General features: G+C 42.9%; 1 protein-coding gene across 2 annotated transcripts in view; it reads right to left on the bottom strand.

Annotated features, from left to right (window-relative positions):
* The window catches only part of CDH13 (cadherin 13), a 460,254-nt gene extending 445,403 nt beyond the window's left edge, over positions 1-14,851 (bottom strand). For both annotated transcript variants that reach the window (XM_066557779.1, XM_066557778.1), the window contains exon 1: positions 14,723-14,851. In XM_066557779.1, the coding sequence (XP_066413876.1) occupies positions 14,723-14,767 (45 nt within the window). In that variant the 5' untranslated portion in view covers positions 14,768-14,851. The remainder of the gene's footprint in view (positions 1-14,722) is intronic.
* Positions 14,852-15,106: the final 255 nt, after the last annotated feature.

Below are 15,106 nucleotides of genomic sequence, written 5' to 3'. Positions count from 1 at the left end.
GCCCCCAGCCACAGCAGCCTGGAAACCTTGTCCTATGATTTATGGGATGTTTGCTAATGGGACAGGGTTGACACCAAACTTTGCATTCAAGCCAAAGGTCAGCCTGATGCATATGGTTGGTGGGATGGGAAAAGGCACTGCTTTGCAGTTCAGATTCTTAGTGAAGCAGCTGTCTGAAAAAAGAAGCTAAACCACAGAAATAATATCAAAGTCCACACAGAGTTTGCTGGGCTAGGGGAAAACCAAAGCTCAAAAATCCCACTTCAAACTAAGGACACTCAAAGTCACAACTTTGAGTACACTCACTGGCCTGTTTTATCCCAGCAAAGCTGGGCTGTTACACAAATGTGATGCTTTGGCCAAAAGGCCAGAAGTGTAGGCCCAAAAGTATGCAGGAAAGAGCACAACTTTGAAAGGAACAGTTAGAGCTTTGTCTGGAAAAGACAAATTTCAATTTCAATTCACTAGTGCTGCTTATCCAGTGACTGGTTACAGATTTTACAGCAGAGAATTACTAAAGGCAGAATATCAGTTTATCCCTTCCTTTTCTACCCCTCTTTTTAAATCCATAAATTGTTCAAAACCCTCCCAGTCCAGCAGCCTTGTCTCAGCATAAAACCTTGCCAGTAGCACTGAACAAAACCAGAGAGAGCTTTCATTACAGGTGCTAAGGAAGCTGATCAGATATTTTATCCATTCACATAAAAATATGGAAAAAGAGGCAATTTGAAAAAAAAATTGATTATTACTTAAGCAGATTCCTCAAGACTTGTTGTCAATGAAATTCATGTAAACACAGCCACAGGAGGTGACTACACAATGAACCAAGAAATAAGAAAGTGGGATAAGGGAAAAATGTTTCTCTCTGCTGCACAAGACTTGACCAGCATATGACAGGCAGCAGGGTAGTACAAATAAATTAAAGATGGACTATCATTAATAGCTAAGAAGCTTCACACCAAAAAACCATCCAAATTCCACTGCAGTTACTGGAAAGTAGTTTTAGAAATATCAAAAACAGCTGTAGCACTGCCAGATCAGAGCCCTACCCAGCTGCTGCATAGTCTTCCCTCCCTTCCCCAAAGAGGTTCAAGATGAAAGTTTAACCTGGTCACCTCATTTAAAACCTACCCCTGACCCAGAACCTGGCACACAATTCTGCACACCCTGTACATCTCCTGTGGGCTGGGACAGATGGACTGCATGTCCCTCCTCTGCTTGTAAAGCAAAGGAATGCAATCACAAATCAACCGCAGTTTTACAAGGAACAGAAGGGAGGATCTTCAGTTCCCATCATATTTGGAGTATTATTCAGAGCTGCACATGCTCCCCAGGAGCAGGGATGCCATAGGGAGTGTCACAGGGCTGATGTGCCCCCACCACAGTTCTGTTTCCATGCCCTGCCCCTGCAGGAGGGATCCAGTGAGACTGAGCCCTGACACCACAGAGCACCCATGGAGTTCTTCCCTTTTCAAAGCAGCTCACAGCACTGATATGAGGTGGCTGCATCCAAGCTATGGCTGCAGCTGGCTGAGGATTTGGCAGGAACTTCCCACAGGTGCCCCAGCCTTAGTTCTGTGTCAGTGCTACTGATTTAAAAGTGGCACTTCCAGGGAAACTTTACACTTGGAATACAGACACCTGCCCACCAGGCAAGTCCGTCAAGACCAGAGTGCCAATTACACAAACATAGCATGCCAGACAGTAAAGATCTTTGGCTGCAGCAGACATCAGGCCAATCCCTGATCTGGGGAAATCAAAGTTGACCTGTACCTCTACATCAATACCAGGCTAACTCACACACAGTGGAACAGGAGGAACAACAGTGGAGCTCAGGCCTGGAGGCCTCTGTGCTGCCCAGGCTCCCAGGGCAGGAATCAGAATGCTGGTCTGCTTGCAGTCATTACACATGTACAAGGAAAAACTGCAAAGTAACTATTTTTTCCTATTTTTGTTTTCTATTCAATGTTTTGAAAGGTCAAATGTATTTGCACTCTGCTGTGTTGCCTTTATCAGTGCTTAAACTCAAGCACTGCCAGATGAATCACGAGTCGTACAAACGCCCCAGAAATACAATGTCAGAAGCAGATCCATTGTACATGAATTGTATGCTCAGTTGTCAGGGGAGGATTGTTTCTATTTGAAGCATGGAAGGACCTGCAGAAAACTAACAGCTAGTTTGCAAATGTGCCTGAAGCCAGGTTCTCTTCCTTTTAATCTCTTGCTCTTTAGCTAGCCTCCAAGAGTTGTCAGAAAAATAAGAGAAAAGGGATAAATCTGTGAAATTATATTAGCAAAAGCGGTAGGAGAGAGGAAGTCACATAATATCTGACAAAACTTTGGAGCATTTCTCTTTCCTAGGAGTTGCCCCTTTTCAGCAAGACATCACCCAGCTGTTCCTGGTAGCTGCCCTGCTTCATATTTATTGCTAGAAAACCATAACAGAGTTGTACTTCTCCTCCGAGGTTCTCTGACCCTTTCCCACCTTCCCATTTTCTTTGGGACACACTCACATCCATCAGGAAACAGTTAAAATCCTGCTGGTGTCACACAGGGAGCATGTGCTAAATCACCTTCCTGATCCACATAAGCCAGGTTCAGACAATTAAAGAAGTGACATGCAAAGAGCTCCAAAAGAAATTGCAAATGCTGTCCTGCAATGAAGGCTGCTTTGGCCTCACAATTTGTACCCAGTTGTCTTCTGTTCTCTCCACTCCCATTCCTTCCCCATCCAATTAGTCAATTAGAGGAAAGGATATCCACATTTATTTCATCTGTGTGATAACAAGCTTGCCAAAGAATCAGTAGAATGGATTTAATGAGTACAACAAAGTCAAAGCAGTAGGGATAAATGTTGTCCATCGAGATAATAAAGCCCCACCAAAATATAAAATGTAAAAGAGAGGAGAGTTCTGTGGCAGCTAATGAATGCTGGAAATGGATAAAGAGTTTTACAAAGGATTAAATTTCCTGCCTCTCATAAACCAGCATGTTGATATACACAAATGTGCATAAAACAGTATCACCATTTCCTGGTGCCAGAAATTTCAGATGTAGATATGAGCAAGAGCTCTGGATATGGGTGTCAGCCTAAGCTCTGAGGCAAGACTGTGCAAATGAAGATGTGGAAATCAGGCAAAGTCAGACTGTGCTCCATTCCTGTATGCATCTGTTGACTGTATCATAAATACAAAAGGCTGCTTTCCAAATCCAAACAGCTGCAAAGTGACAGAACATTGAATACCATTTCGTTTTTCTTTTTCCCCTTGTTTTTGCTTTCCTTTCCATTTTTATGCTTTAAGGTTTGCTCTTCTTTCTTGTACTCCTCAATAAATTCAGCAGCTATGTCAGCATGTTTATTAACAAATTACTACCCCAGCACTTCTGACTCCAGGAGATCACCAACCTGACACCATTACTGGGGAGGATAAATGAAATTCTCTTTTCCACATGAGCAGAAAGAACTAAGGAAGAAAGGAATAGGGTGATAGGAACATACCAGGAAAAGCTCAAGTAGCAACACTACAACATTTAGAGTTCCCTACCACATGAGCCAAGGGTTGGAACTTAGCACTGCACTAACTCTGGGGAATCTCCAGTGAAAATATGACCCATGTGAAATGTTAAAGGAAAGCAACTCCTTTAGTGTGTCTGGTTTTCTTCATAGTGCAAGAAAACCTCCATCCTCTTTTATCACCAAAAGAAAAACACCTATAAGCACCACGAACAGGGACGGACTTTCCAGCAGAGCCTGCTGAACCCCATCTAAGTTAAACCACAGTAGTAAAAGTTATTCACAGTAATAAAAATTATTCACCCTTTCCCCCAACACCAGGAGTTCTGGAGGAAAGTTTGAGTAAAAAAACTAAAAGCACTCAGACTATCTGAATTATTTTAACCAGATGGAGGAGAAAAGAGAAAAAAGCAATTTGAACAAGGAAATTACAGGAATGCTGATGCTTCCAGTCAGCCTGGAGGTAAGGCAGAGAGAACCATTCATGCTGTGCACGATGGCTTTTTATTCCTACGTATCCCAGCTAGACTCCACAAACACACAGCATGCAGAAATCAGAAGTCAAGAACAAGTTGGAGAAACAATTCAGTTCAGGTTCAACATGAGTTATTGCAGCCAAGCAAGTCAGTTTGTTTTACACAAACTCCTTCACCCACCCCATAATCAATGTTTAGCTCCCATGCACAGCAAGAAACAGGTTCCGTGCTTGTGTGCCTTTGACTCCTGAAGGAGGAAAAGCTTTGAAAATTCTATTATTGGGAAGCAAGTGCAAGACTAAATCCTCATTTCAGAGAGACAAACTCACAGGAGGAAGCAGCTGTTCCAAAAAATAAGACTTTGTGGATTTGTATGGACTGTTGTAAGCCAGAGTTTCATGTTTTGGGCATGTGACAAATGGTGCATCCTTGTGTCCTAGTGCTCCCAGGAATTCAAACATTTGGGTACATCTCTCTAACAGTGACACTTTAGGTTGGCAACATCCCACTTCCAGCAGCTAAACCTGGGGGGAAACAGCCACAACCAGCAGCTCACCTCCTGCCAGAGCAGCCCAAGATTTTGGCAATTCTACCTCCTCCAAACCAAGGAAAGGAAGGAAGACAGGAACCTCTGTCAGTGAGCAGATGGCAGGAGAAATATTCTGAGACTGTCTCCTGTTGCAGTGGCAAGATGCACAACCTCTGCCCTACCCAAGTAGAGTTGGTTGTGCATTATCTGACTCCATTTTCTACCCCACTGCCATGGTCTGAAATGCCTTGAGTGTAAATAGAACTGCCAGCCTCATCCTCCTCCTCTGCTCCACCTGATCATTGTGCCAGTAGCCATTACAAGCACCAGCTATGAGCAAGCATTCTCCATTTCCTTATGCCTAAAGAGCTCTGTGCTGCTATGATTATATTTTATCTTATTAGTCTCCTCTCTATGCAAGTATAGAGATAGGCAGTTCCTTGGCAAATCATAACTAATTACATTCTTGAAAGTTGAGCTGCATTATTAAAATACTACTGGAAACACCACCTTCTGATTGGCCTAAATACTGAATTTATTCTGGGCTCCCTCCAATAAGAATTAATCTTTCTGGAGGGGAATGAAGTGCCACCACTGAATCAACACCAGCAGCCCAAGTGACAGCAGGCGACATCATTACTCACCTAAGATAACAGACCTCAGGTCATTGAGACAGGCAGATGTTGGAGGCTGTCTCCCATTTCAGAATAATGGTCCTGTCAGAACTGAGCAGTTATTTTAGGGAAGCGAGGATAAATTCATTACCATTTGTAGGGTGCTCAGCTACCACAGCAATAGAAGCTGTGTAAGCATCCTGGTACATGCACAGCAGGAATGCACATGGCACTGACACCACCCCATCCTTCACCCAGATAACAAAAGGAGGGCAATGCAATCAATCCACATCCTCAGGAGACTTGCTCCTGTGTTGGTGGGAGGAGCAGTGCTTTGCTATTGCAAACACACAAAACTGAAGTTGAGAGAGGTGCAAGACCAGAATTTCCACCAGACACAAAATGTTGTGCTTTATCCCCAGCATCCTTATCTTACTTCCTGGTAACACATGGTATGTGAACTTATCAGCTGCTCTTTTTCCAGATTACAATAATCAATACCCTCACCACAAAAAGTACCACATTTCTGCATCGATAACCAAACTGCAGAGATCAACAATTAGGGAAAACCATTGGTGACATTTAACACTGGATATTGCATTCCTGTTTATAATTTTTAAATGAGACATTGTTGCTTAAAACATTAGAAGAAAACAGTTATTTCAAAACTAGATGGCTTATCCATTCCCAAAAAGTAGGGAATGTGGGTGCAAGTGCGCTCCCTTTACTCCAGGCTTTCCTGACCATCCCTACAGCTTTGTTTCCTAAATAATGACTCTTGCAATGATATTGCCACATTCTACACAGAATCAGGTCCAGAAGCCCAAGTGCAAGACAGAGAATGGATTGAGAGTGCTCAAGGTCAGGCTGGACAGGGCTTGGAGCAACTTGGTCTAGTGGAAGGTGTCCCTGCTCATGGCAGAATTGTTGGAATGAGATGCTCTTTAAGGTCCCTGCCAACTCAAACCATTTTATGATCCATTATGAAGGAAAGATTATCAAATATGCACCTAGTTTAGTGTTCAGGTCAGAGCTGTGTATTAGTAAATTGACAGGAATATCAATATCCATAAATCAAGATTTATAGAGTTCAGAGTCCACTTAGTTCAATCTGATCATGAATTATGAAAACAAACATTTTAGAAAACAATAAATTCCCTTGCCTGGCACAAAATACAACCTTCAGGTAGCAAGCTAAAAAATACACTCAGAAACCAAGACAATTTTATGTATTGTTCTATTTTCATATCATTCTCATTTGTCTTTACCCACAGGTATTTCATTTTGCATTTCACCTGGATAATAACCAGGACTACCTGGCAATTGCAAGACCAGTTATTTTGGCAGAAGGTCAAGCTGAACACCTTTTAATTTGGCTGGTTATTTAACTGTACGGATCAACTCAAACCCGCAGCTGAGATATCCATTCTTGCTGAAAGCACAGTTGGAGCTGCTCAGCTTCCTCTGACAGAGCTCTGAAACAATGGGTTTGATGGGGAAGGAAATGCCCATCCAATTCTAATGCCTAATTCCATCTCCTTTCACTCAGGGAGCAAAGTACCAGATGCTCTGGATTTCCTGCTTTGTCAACTCCAGAGCAGTGCTATGTTCAGTTCTCACATTTTGTTATAGCTGTTTGTTGTCTGATAAAATACAGTTCCTCAGGGACAGCACAGGGCTGTCTCAAGAGAAGTGTATAAATACACCTTATTTGGCAGCAGAGGAACTCAAAGCAAGAAGGTTTGTCTATGGAAAAATGCCAGATCCTGGGGAACAGATTTCTGGGGTTTTCTCTGCTCCCAAGCAGTTACCCACTGCTGAAAATGCAATTATACACAAGAGCACTGTAACAGGCTAAGGAAGGGGAAACTTTACATCATAATCCTCTGCCTCTATCCCTTTATGCTGTCTCTACAAGCTGTGGATCATACTCCTCTTTCAGGCAGCTGAGATATCTCCCTTTATACAGTGACCCCATGGACAACTGCCAGCTTTTGTTTTACACTTACAGGTTCAAAATCCCCTGTGTTTGACTCCAGGACTCTTCACTGACAACTTGTACAGAAGCCCAACTCCAAGTTATGCCAAGAAGATGAAAAGAAGGAGATTGAGTGTCTATAAAGTAGATGAGCCAATTATCAGCATGATAAGTGCTTTGTAACACGTTTGAGGTTTTTTGCTCCATAGCAGTTTGAACAAAACTCAATGTGTCAACGCTTTTATGGATTGATTTGAAGCATTATAAGCAGCTATCCCATGCTCTTTCTACGTGTGCCACAGCTGTGTTCCTGCCCATGTGGCAGCCAGCCATTAATGCAGGGACTCGGGAGTCCCCCAGCTGTGTCCAGCCAAGTTTGTCAGCCTTGCCTTGGAGCAGGAAAGGAGCTCTCACACCCAGCCCCGGGAAGGGAGAGGGGTAACAAACACACAAACGGTAACAGCTGAGGTAACCTGAGCTTGCAGGTACAGATATTTGCAAGTGAGCATCTCCTGTCCTAAATTCCAGTTTAGGTATAAATATTTCTTTTCATACAGCCACATTAACAGTGCTGTGACACCTTAATGGCCTTAGAACCTGAGGTCTTCAGCATTTTGAGTCCTTGTTACACACAAATTCCACAAGGTCCATCTGCCATGATTACTCAAAATCCTAAAAGGACTGCTAACTTTTAGAAACCCACTTGCTGTCTGTACTGTTAACACAGCCTTCACACACACAAGAATTATTTGCTCTTCATTACATACCAGGCTGCAAAGTCCCTGGGAATTAAATATTAACTTTTAGAAATATATACATTGCCATTACTAGTAAGGAATTAAGCATTAGTTGTTCACAGCAAGAGAATTAAATAATTTAGACTGAAATAAATAGCTATTATTAGTGGTTTGGTAGGGTTTTTTTTATTTATTTAGACTCAAATGGAGTCTAAGGAATGCAAATGGAGTCTAGGGAATGCTAGGTAATAAAATCTTATTAATTTCAGGAATCTGTGTATGGGTGTCCAATTTTGAGACATTTCAAAAGCTTGAAGATAGATGTTCAGTTTCCTAAGAACAAGGCCCATAAAGATACCAAATTAGACATCCATACACCAACATTCAGAGATATCAGAAGTTATTTAAACACCTTAATCAGCTTTTCCAAGTGGTTAGAGATACTGAAAACTGCTGTGTGCTGAAAAGATTCACCCCACTCTTAATACCTCATATTTATTTTAGTCTGTTCATAGAACTGTTGTAACCAGCTTCATCGAACCAAATCTTAAAATCCTTCTTTTTTTCATCTAGCCAAGAAAATTAATGGTGCAAAACAGTAGAATATTGGATAAGATAGGAGCAGAATGAGTTCCCTTCATATGAAACAGTAAGGCTTTCAAAGAATTAGATTCTTCCATTTGACAGACAATACAGTCCACATCAGACACAAAAAAAAAAAAAAAAATTTAAAAAGCAGTAGTGGGAAAATTTCCAAGACCTCCAAGTAATGAAACAGTGGCTAATAAAGCATGTCTTATTTTTCTCTCCTCTTTGGTGTTTAATATCCTCCTGATTTGTGTACACTAACATTGTGTTAGCTGCAGGACACATGAAGTGACAGAAAAACACAGCCTCCCATCTGGGCTGGTCCCTTCCATCTGGTGATTAGGGCAGGGCACAGTGCAACCATATGGCCATGATCAAGAACCCACTAATATCATCCAGAGTTGACTGGGAAATGCAATAGCCCACTTAGTCTCCTAAGGATGATAAATGCCTCTCATTCTGTTTCTCCTCCCCAGTGGACATTGTAGATTTGTCTTTTTGCCTGCACAGATGAACCTCTAGTTAGAATCACAGAATATGTGGAATTGGAAGGGACTCACAAGGATCATCAAGTCCAACTCCTGGCCCTGCACAGGACCATCCTCCAGAGTCACTCCATGTGCCCAAGAGCATTGCCCAAACTCTTCTTGAGCTCTCTCAGGCTCAGTGGTGCAACCACTGCCCTGGGGAGACTATTTTATCCTCTATGCAAAAAACTTTTCCTAATATCAACCCCAAACCTCTCATGACACACCTTCAGGCCATTCCCTGGGGTCCTGCACTGGTCACACAGACCAGAGATCAGTGCCTGCTCCTCCTCTTCTCCTCACAAGGAAATTGTGACTGCAGTGAGGTCTCCCCTCAGTCTCCTCTTCTCCAGGCTGAACAAGCCAAGTGCCTTAAGACACTCCTCACACCACTTTCCTGCAAGACCCTTCACAATCTTTATTGCCCTGCTTTGGACACTCTCTAAGAGTTTAATAATACCTTTGTTATATTGCGGTGACCAAAACTGCCCTCAGCGCTCGAGCTGAGGCCACCCCAGTGGAGAGAAGAGCAGGACAATCCCCTCCCTTCTCAGCTGGCAAAGCTGTGCCTGAGGCCCCCAGGACACAGCTGTCCCTGCTGGCTGGAGTACCAGTGATACACACCAAAACAGTGAATTTTGCCCCTGTAACTGTCCATGAAACAATTAAAAAAACCTGCTAACCTGACCTTTGTACTCAAAGTCCTGAATGAAGCCTCCATCCTACTGAAATGTTTGTTTCTTCACAGGCTTCCAGCCTATTAGCCTCCAGGTAATAATTAGTGTTGGCTTCATGCTTCTCATAAGGCTGATTAATCACTTTCTTGCACTACACTTATTAAGAAACTCATCCCCCTCACAGACAGCCAGGACACAGGTGGAATCAATTGGCCCTCCAATCCAAGCACCATCAGCACTGGCCAATCAAGAAACCACCCTTTGGTAACCAAATCTCCATAACACATTCTACCTGTTCACAACAAGTGCAGCCAGTTAAGGTAATAATGGTTTATCATTCTTTTCTCTGATCTCTTGACAGCCTTCCCCAGGACAATCCTGAGAAAGTTGTGCCTGCTGCTCTCTGTGGCCAGAGAGCTGCTGCCACAGGTTTGTGCTGTCCTAGGAACTCCGAAACCTGAGGCCAAAGTCCTGACATGCAGCACACTGGTGCAACCCAGCCACTGAAGATTGGAGATGCAGCTCCAGCAGTGATGCAGCAAGAGTGGAGCACAGAGGGCTCTGTTATCAGCCTTGCTTTTACATATTAATAGAATGGGAAGAGCCTGCTTATCTGGCAGCAAACAGGAAGAAAAGCAAGGCAGAACTTCACAACTCCTTGAAGGGGCACCACAGTTGCCATCTAAGTTGTTCTAATAGAACCTGCTGCACTGAGACAGCTTTTAGGAATACCCATTTCTTAGCTGCCAAGTCACTAAAAGCCGAGTCAATAACTCCCAATGGGTCACAGCACAAATATTACATGTGCTAAGAAAACCTTTTTGAAGTTTTGATTCTCAGAAACAGAAAGCAGGACCCAACATATCACCTAAACTAACAGTTTAGATTGAAGGATTGAGTCTCAGGGGGTACGCAAAGTGGGGTTTAATTGCCATAACTGCAGAAGCATTTCCATGTTTTCACTTGTCTACTATAACAAACCCCCCTTGCTTAGCAGTAAGGGCTGTGGTCAGGTCCTGTGTAAGGATATTTTTAGAGGTTAGAGCTGCAGCCAAAAGCCATTGTAATTCACCAGTGCCAACCTTCCCTCCAAGGTAATATTTGAGAAATAGGACAGCACAACTGCTGGAATGGCTCTGTGTTTTGGGAGACACCATCTTGTGAATGAGATATGCAACTGGAAGATGGTTTTTGACTTCATAGCCAAAAATGATGGCCTGAAACTGTGGGGAGCAAGCATCAGCCTGCTCACAAAGCGCTCATCAGTAGAAATAATTATACAGAGTAATTGACAACTGAGTTTCTGTAACATTTTTAAAGCATTTTTACAACTCTGATATAATAAAAGAACCACAGGACTTCTCTAGGACTCTCAAATAACAAGACCAACATGATAGAACAGGGAGATACTTGGTCAGAATTTAAGCATAATCTGCAATGTTTTATCAACACACTTCTGTGAGCAAGACTTGTCTATTTTCCTGAAGCTGTTAAATTTCTTTTGCTTTCAATACCTGGGTGCTGCCTTTCAAGCTGTGCATGGAGCCCTCTTCTGGAGAAATTTGAACAAATAAAAGCTTAAGAATGCAGCAGTGTGAGCTCAGCATTAGGGGAAAGAGTTTGAGGACTAATTTTCTCTATTCACTCTAATGACAAGCTTGTAAAATCTACACATTTTTCCAATTTACTTGGTTGCAACCCAGTGAAACGTGACAGTTATTGTTAAAATTATAAAAAATATGGGAGCTTTTCCTCACCCTGTAATCTTTACTTACAAATTTTGAGTCATCTCTCTGCATGAAATGCATAACATAAAAAAGGAAGCCTGTCAACAACTTTTGTCTTAAAACAAATACTTGCATATAGATTTAGAAAATACCCTTTGGGGGAAATGTAAAAGACACAGATTTTTAATTCTATCAGATCAGAGTATGCATTTACTGCTTACTGTACCCTGTATAGTGAACTGCATAAGCTACCAGAGTACATTTAGTTTTTATTGTCAGCTTCAGATCAATAAAGCTGTATATTATACTCATGCTTTGGAGTTTTAAAGGCGAGTCTGAATTAAAGGATTACTTGAAACATCTCTCTCATTTATTCCAGCTAATGCTCAGTTTTCTTTTTGGTGAAAACAGAACAGTTGGCAGTAGTGTAGACTAAATCTTTGCAAAAGGAAAAATTAATTTATTGCTCACCTGTTTACCTCAGTTTTTGCATACATACTTAATGAGCTGCTTTGATATGAAAAAGTGCTTCTCCATTTTCATCCTTTTAATGCCTCAAAAGGCAAAGTTTTTGTACTTTAAAAACACAATTGAATTAGAGGCAGACCAAGAAAACACAAAACCCAAGTTACTAATTTTAGAAATGGGCTTTTCATTAAAAATAAACCTTTTACAGTCCATGTTCCTATTGACATAAAAGAATTTCCTCAAACTTTTTTCTCTACACTGCAAACTTTGCTATCATTACTTTGAAACTAAGTTATCGCTATCTTCTGCCTCCACAGAAAGATTACTAGATTGCACCTGCTTAGAAAGAATCCTATCAAACTTGGTCCTTTCTGATTCCACTAACATGGCATTATATGAGACATTCTTGCTGCTCCTAAGGGAGAAAAAAAGAGAACGTGCAGAACAAGATCCCTAAATGTGTTACAACCACTACACAAGCAGATGGCTGCATTTGTTTAATATGTTGTTTCTCACATTCTTCTGTTTACTTTTCCTGTCACATGAAAGTTGTGTATGTGGGGTGTCAAAGAGAAAAGCCAAACAGTGTTTCAGTAAATCCCATCTCTTTCCCTAGCATGGCACCCGCTCCAATTCATGCTTTAACCTGCCAATACTCAACAGCCTAGACCTGCAGACAGAATTACATACACTTCCATATTACACTCTGATTCATTCCCCAATTCATTAACTCTTAGACATGATCTGGAAAGTAAACTTGGACATGCACTAGCTCACATGGTGGAGAGAGACATGGCCAGATAGAGCTGAGAAAGGAGGCAGAGTGCAATTTGAGCAATTAAGCTGGAAGTAAGGGTAAAGTACCACAAGCTCAGCCCTGCAGTACAGCAGAACCCAGCCCAGCCTGGGGAGAAACTCTGAAGTATCCCTGAAAGTCATCAATAAAGAACAGAGGGTGTTTTCGGAATCAGGTGCAGATTTTAAGTAATCATTATTGTTTAAAAAATGCCAGCTATGTTTCACAGGCCCTTGAAGTCCATCCTCTTGTATCACATAAATTCTGCTTTCCTACAAGCAACCACTAAAGAAAATCCAAACTCAAGCTGATTAATTCAGTGGTATGTTGGAGAAGCTGTACCAAAAAAAAAAAAAAAGACTCAAAACAGAGAGAAAGCCAAGCCAAGCAGATGGGAGGTCTCAAAGCCAAGATGAGAGCACCAGTCCAGTAGATCCACAGGTTACCCTTCCACTGCCTGTGCCCTGTCTCCCAGCCCCTCTGCTCCCTGAGCATTGCCTCCCCCTGCCAGCCCAGGCTGGCTCTCAGCCCACTTGTGATAAGTTCTCATCCCCAGGAGCCCTCTGGGTTCCCCCCGCCCACAGGACAGTGCTCAGCCCTCCCTGGGCAGCAGCTGAGCCAGTCCTGGCAGAGCCAGAGGCTGCCCTGGGAGCAGCAGGGAGGGAGCTCAGCCCTGGCTGGCAGAGTGGCCCAGCCAGGAACTCTCCATGTGGCACCAGCACACACTGCTCGGCACCAAACCCACGGCCCAAGGCAGCTGCTTTCATTTGTTCCACTCCTCGGAGCCGGGCTGGTATCCCGAACCCACCCAAATGCCTTTGTGCTTGCTCACTCCCAATCCAGCCACGGAGCCTCCTGCTGTCCCACAGCTCCAACCACCCACATCCCTGCCCTGACTCCTGACCAGGTTAAACCAGGATCTGAGTGCCCTAACCTTGATCCACAGCATGTGGATGACAGCATGTGGATCACCCTACTGCCTCCTCCTCCTCCTCCTCACACACCGTGCAGCTGCTCTAGCAATAAAGCTCTCCCAGGGGTGATCCCTCACCGTTTTTCTCCTTATTGCCCTGTTTGGGATTAGCAGACCAAATATCTGCTGGAGACTGCAGTTACACAAACATGGGGGGTCAAGCTCAGTGTCCCAAGCACTTGTTTGACACTAAACCCCACCAACCCTCCAAGGGTTAACAAACCCACTCGATTCGAAAAGGAATTAACTTTCATCCCTGCTCGGTGCAGAAGATCTCAGCCCACTGACACTAAACGCAAGTTTACGGAGCCCCTGAGACAAAAGGAGGGGGAATGCACTGAAGCTGGACAACAACAAAGGATTTCCAGCCCTGCTCTGAGCTGCCCAAAAGTGAGCCCTGTGACAGCAGCGAGAGGAAAAGAGAGTGACCAGCTGAGAAGTGAAAGCCCAGCGAGTCCCTGTGCTTTGACAGGCAGCAGCAGCGGGGCTCCGGCGGCTCCGTGTTTTTAAGGCTGGGTGTTTTTTCCTCTGCTCTCTGGCAGAGGGGGATCTATTACATTTAATAAGAGAAAGGCTACACAGCAAGTCACTAACGGAGTGTTACACATCTATCAGGAGAGTACGGCAAAGGGAGCCTTTTGCAAGGTCTGATTTTATTTTTCCTTCATATTCCCCCCCCCTCTAATTCTTTTATTTAAAAAAAAAATAAAAAAGCAATAAATAACGTGAGCTGCCTGTAACAGTCTATAAACCTACCACCCAGCACAAGGCACAGAGAAAAGAGGCAAATCAAAGTTGCAGCATTTGATATGACAGAAAATATTGCCGCTGCAGCTGCAACCAAGACACTTGAAAGATTCCCCCTGCCACCCTTCCTGAAGGGAAACAAAAAAATGCTATATATCACACGGCAAATTGGTTGTAATTGTAAATCAGGGAACTATGAGATCCTGCATTCCTAGCAACTGGCTTAGAGCAGAGATCCTGCATCTTTAAACAGTAATTCAAGCAATGTATAATTACTCAGAAATCAGAGCTGAATTACAAATACTTTCAAATCCAAATGCACAAAAGCAGAAAGATGAAAGAAAGCAAGGAAAAAAACACACATTTCTTACCTGGGACAGCAGAAAAGACAGAGTAAGTTGAGTTTTGTGCTGCATTTTGCCAGACTAGAAGGTACCAGAGGCTTTTTCATTCATGCACTCGGCTGCACTGAGCATATTTTCACTGTGAAACAGCCTTTGAGAAGAGACTCTGCCTTGAGAGCCAGCCAACTTCCCAAATAGATCAGCAGCATCATCACTAAAGCATTGGATAGAGTCTGATGACCAGAACCAATGGCTTTACAAGGATGATTTCTTCACAAAGCATCCCCATTTTGCATCACACATATTGAGCAAGCACCTCTACAAACACAGCACCTTCAGAAAGCATTTTTGCTTTGGTGTATTTCTGTTTAGTTTCCACCTAACATCATGCTTTACATATCTCAATAGTAT

The sequence above is a fragment of the Molothrus aeneus genome, chromosome 11 (assembly GCF_037042795.1).
Source record: "Molothrus aeneus isolate 106 chromosome 11, BPBGC_Maene_1.0, whole genome shotgun sequence".
In the NCBI taxonomy this organism is placed as follows: Eukaryota; Metazoa; Chordata; class Aves; order Passeriformes; family Icteridae; genus Molothrus; species Molothrus aeneus.
Note: the sequence above shows the minus strand (reverse complement) of the source record. Positions and strands in the feature narration are given on the sequence as shown.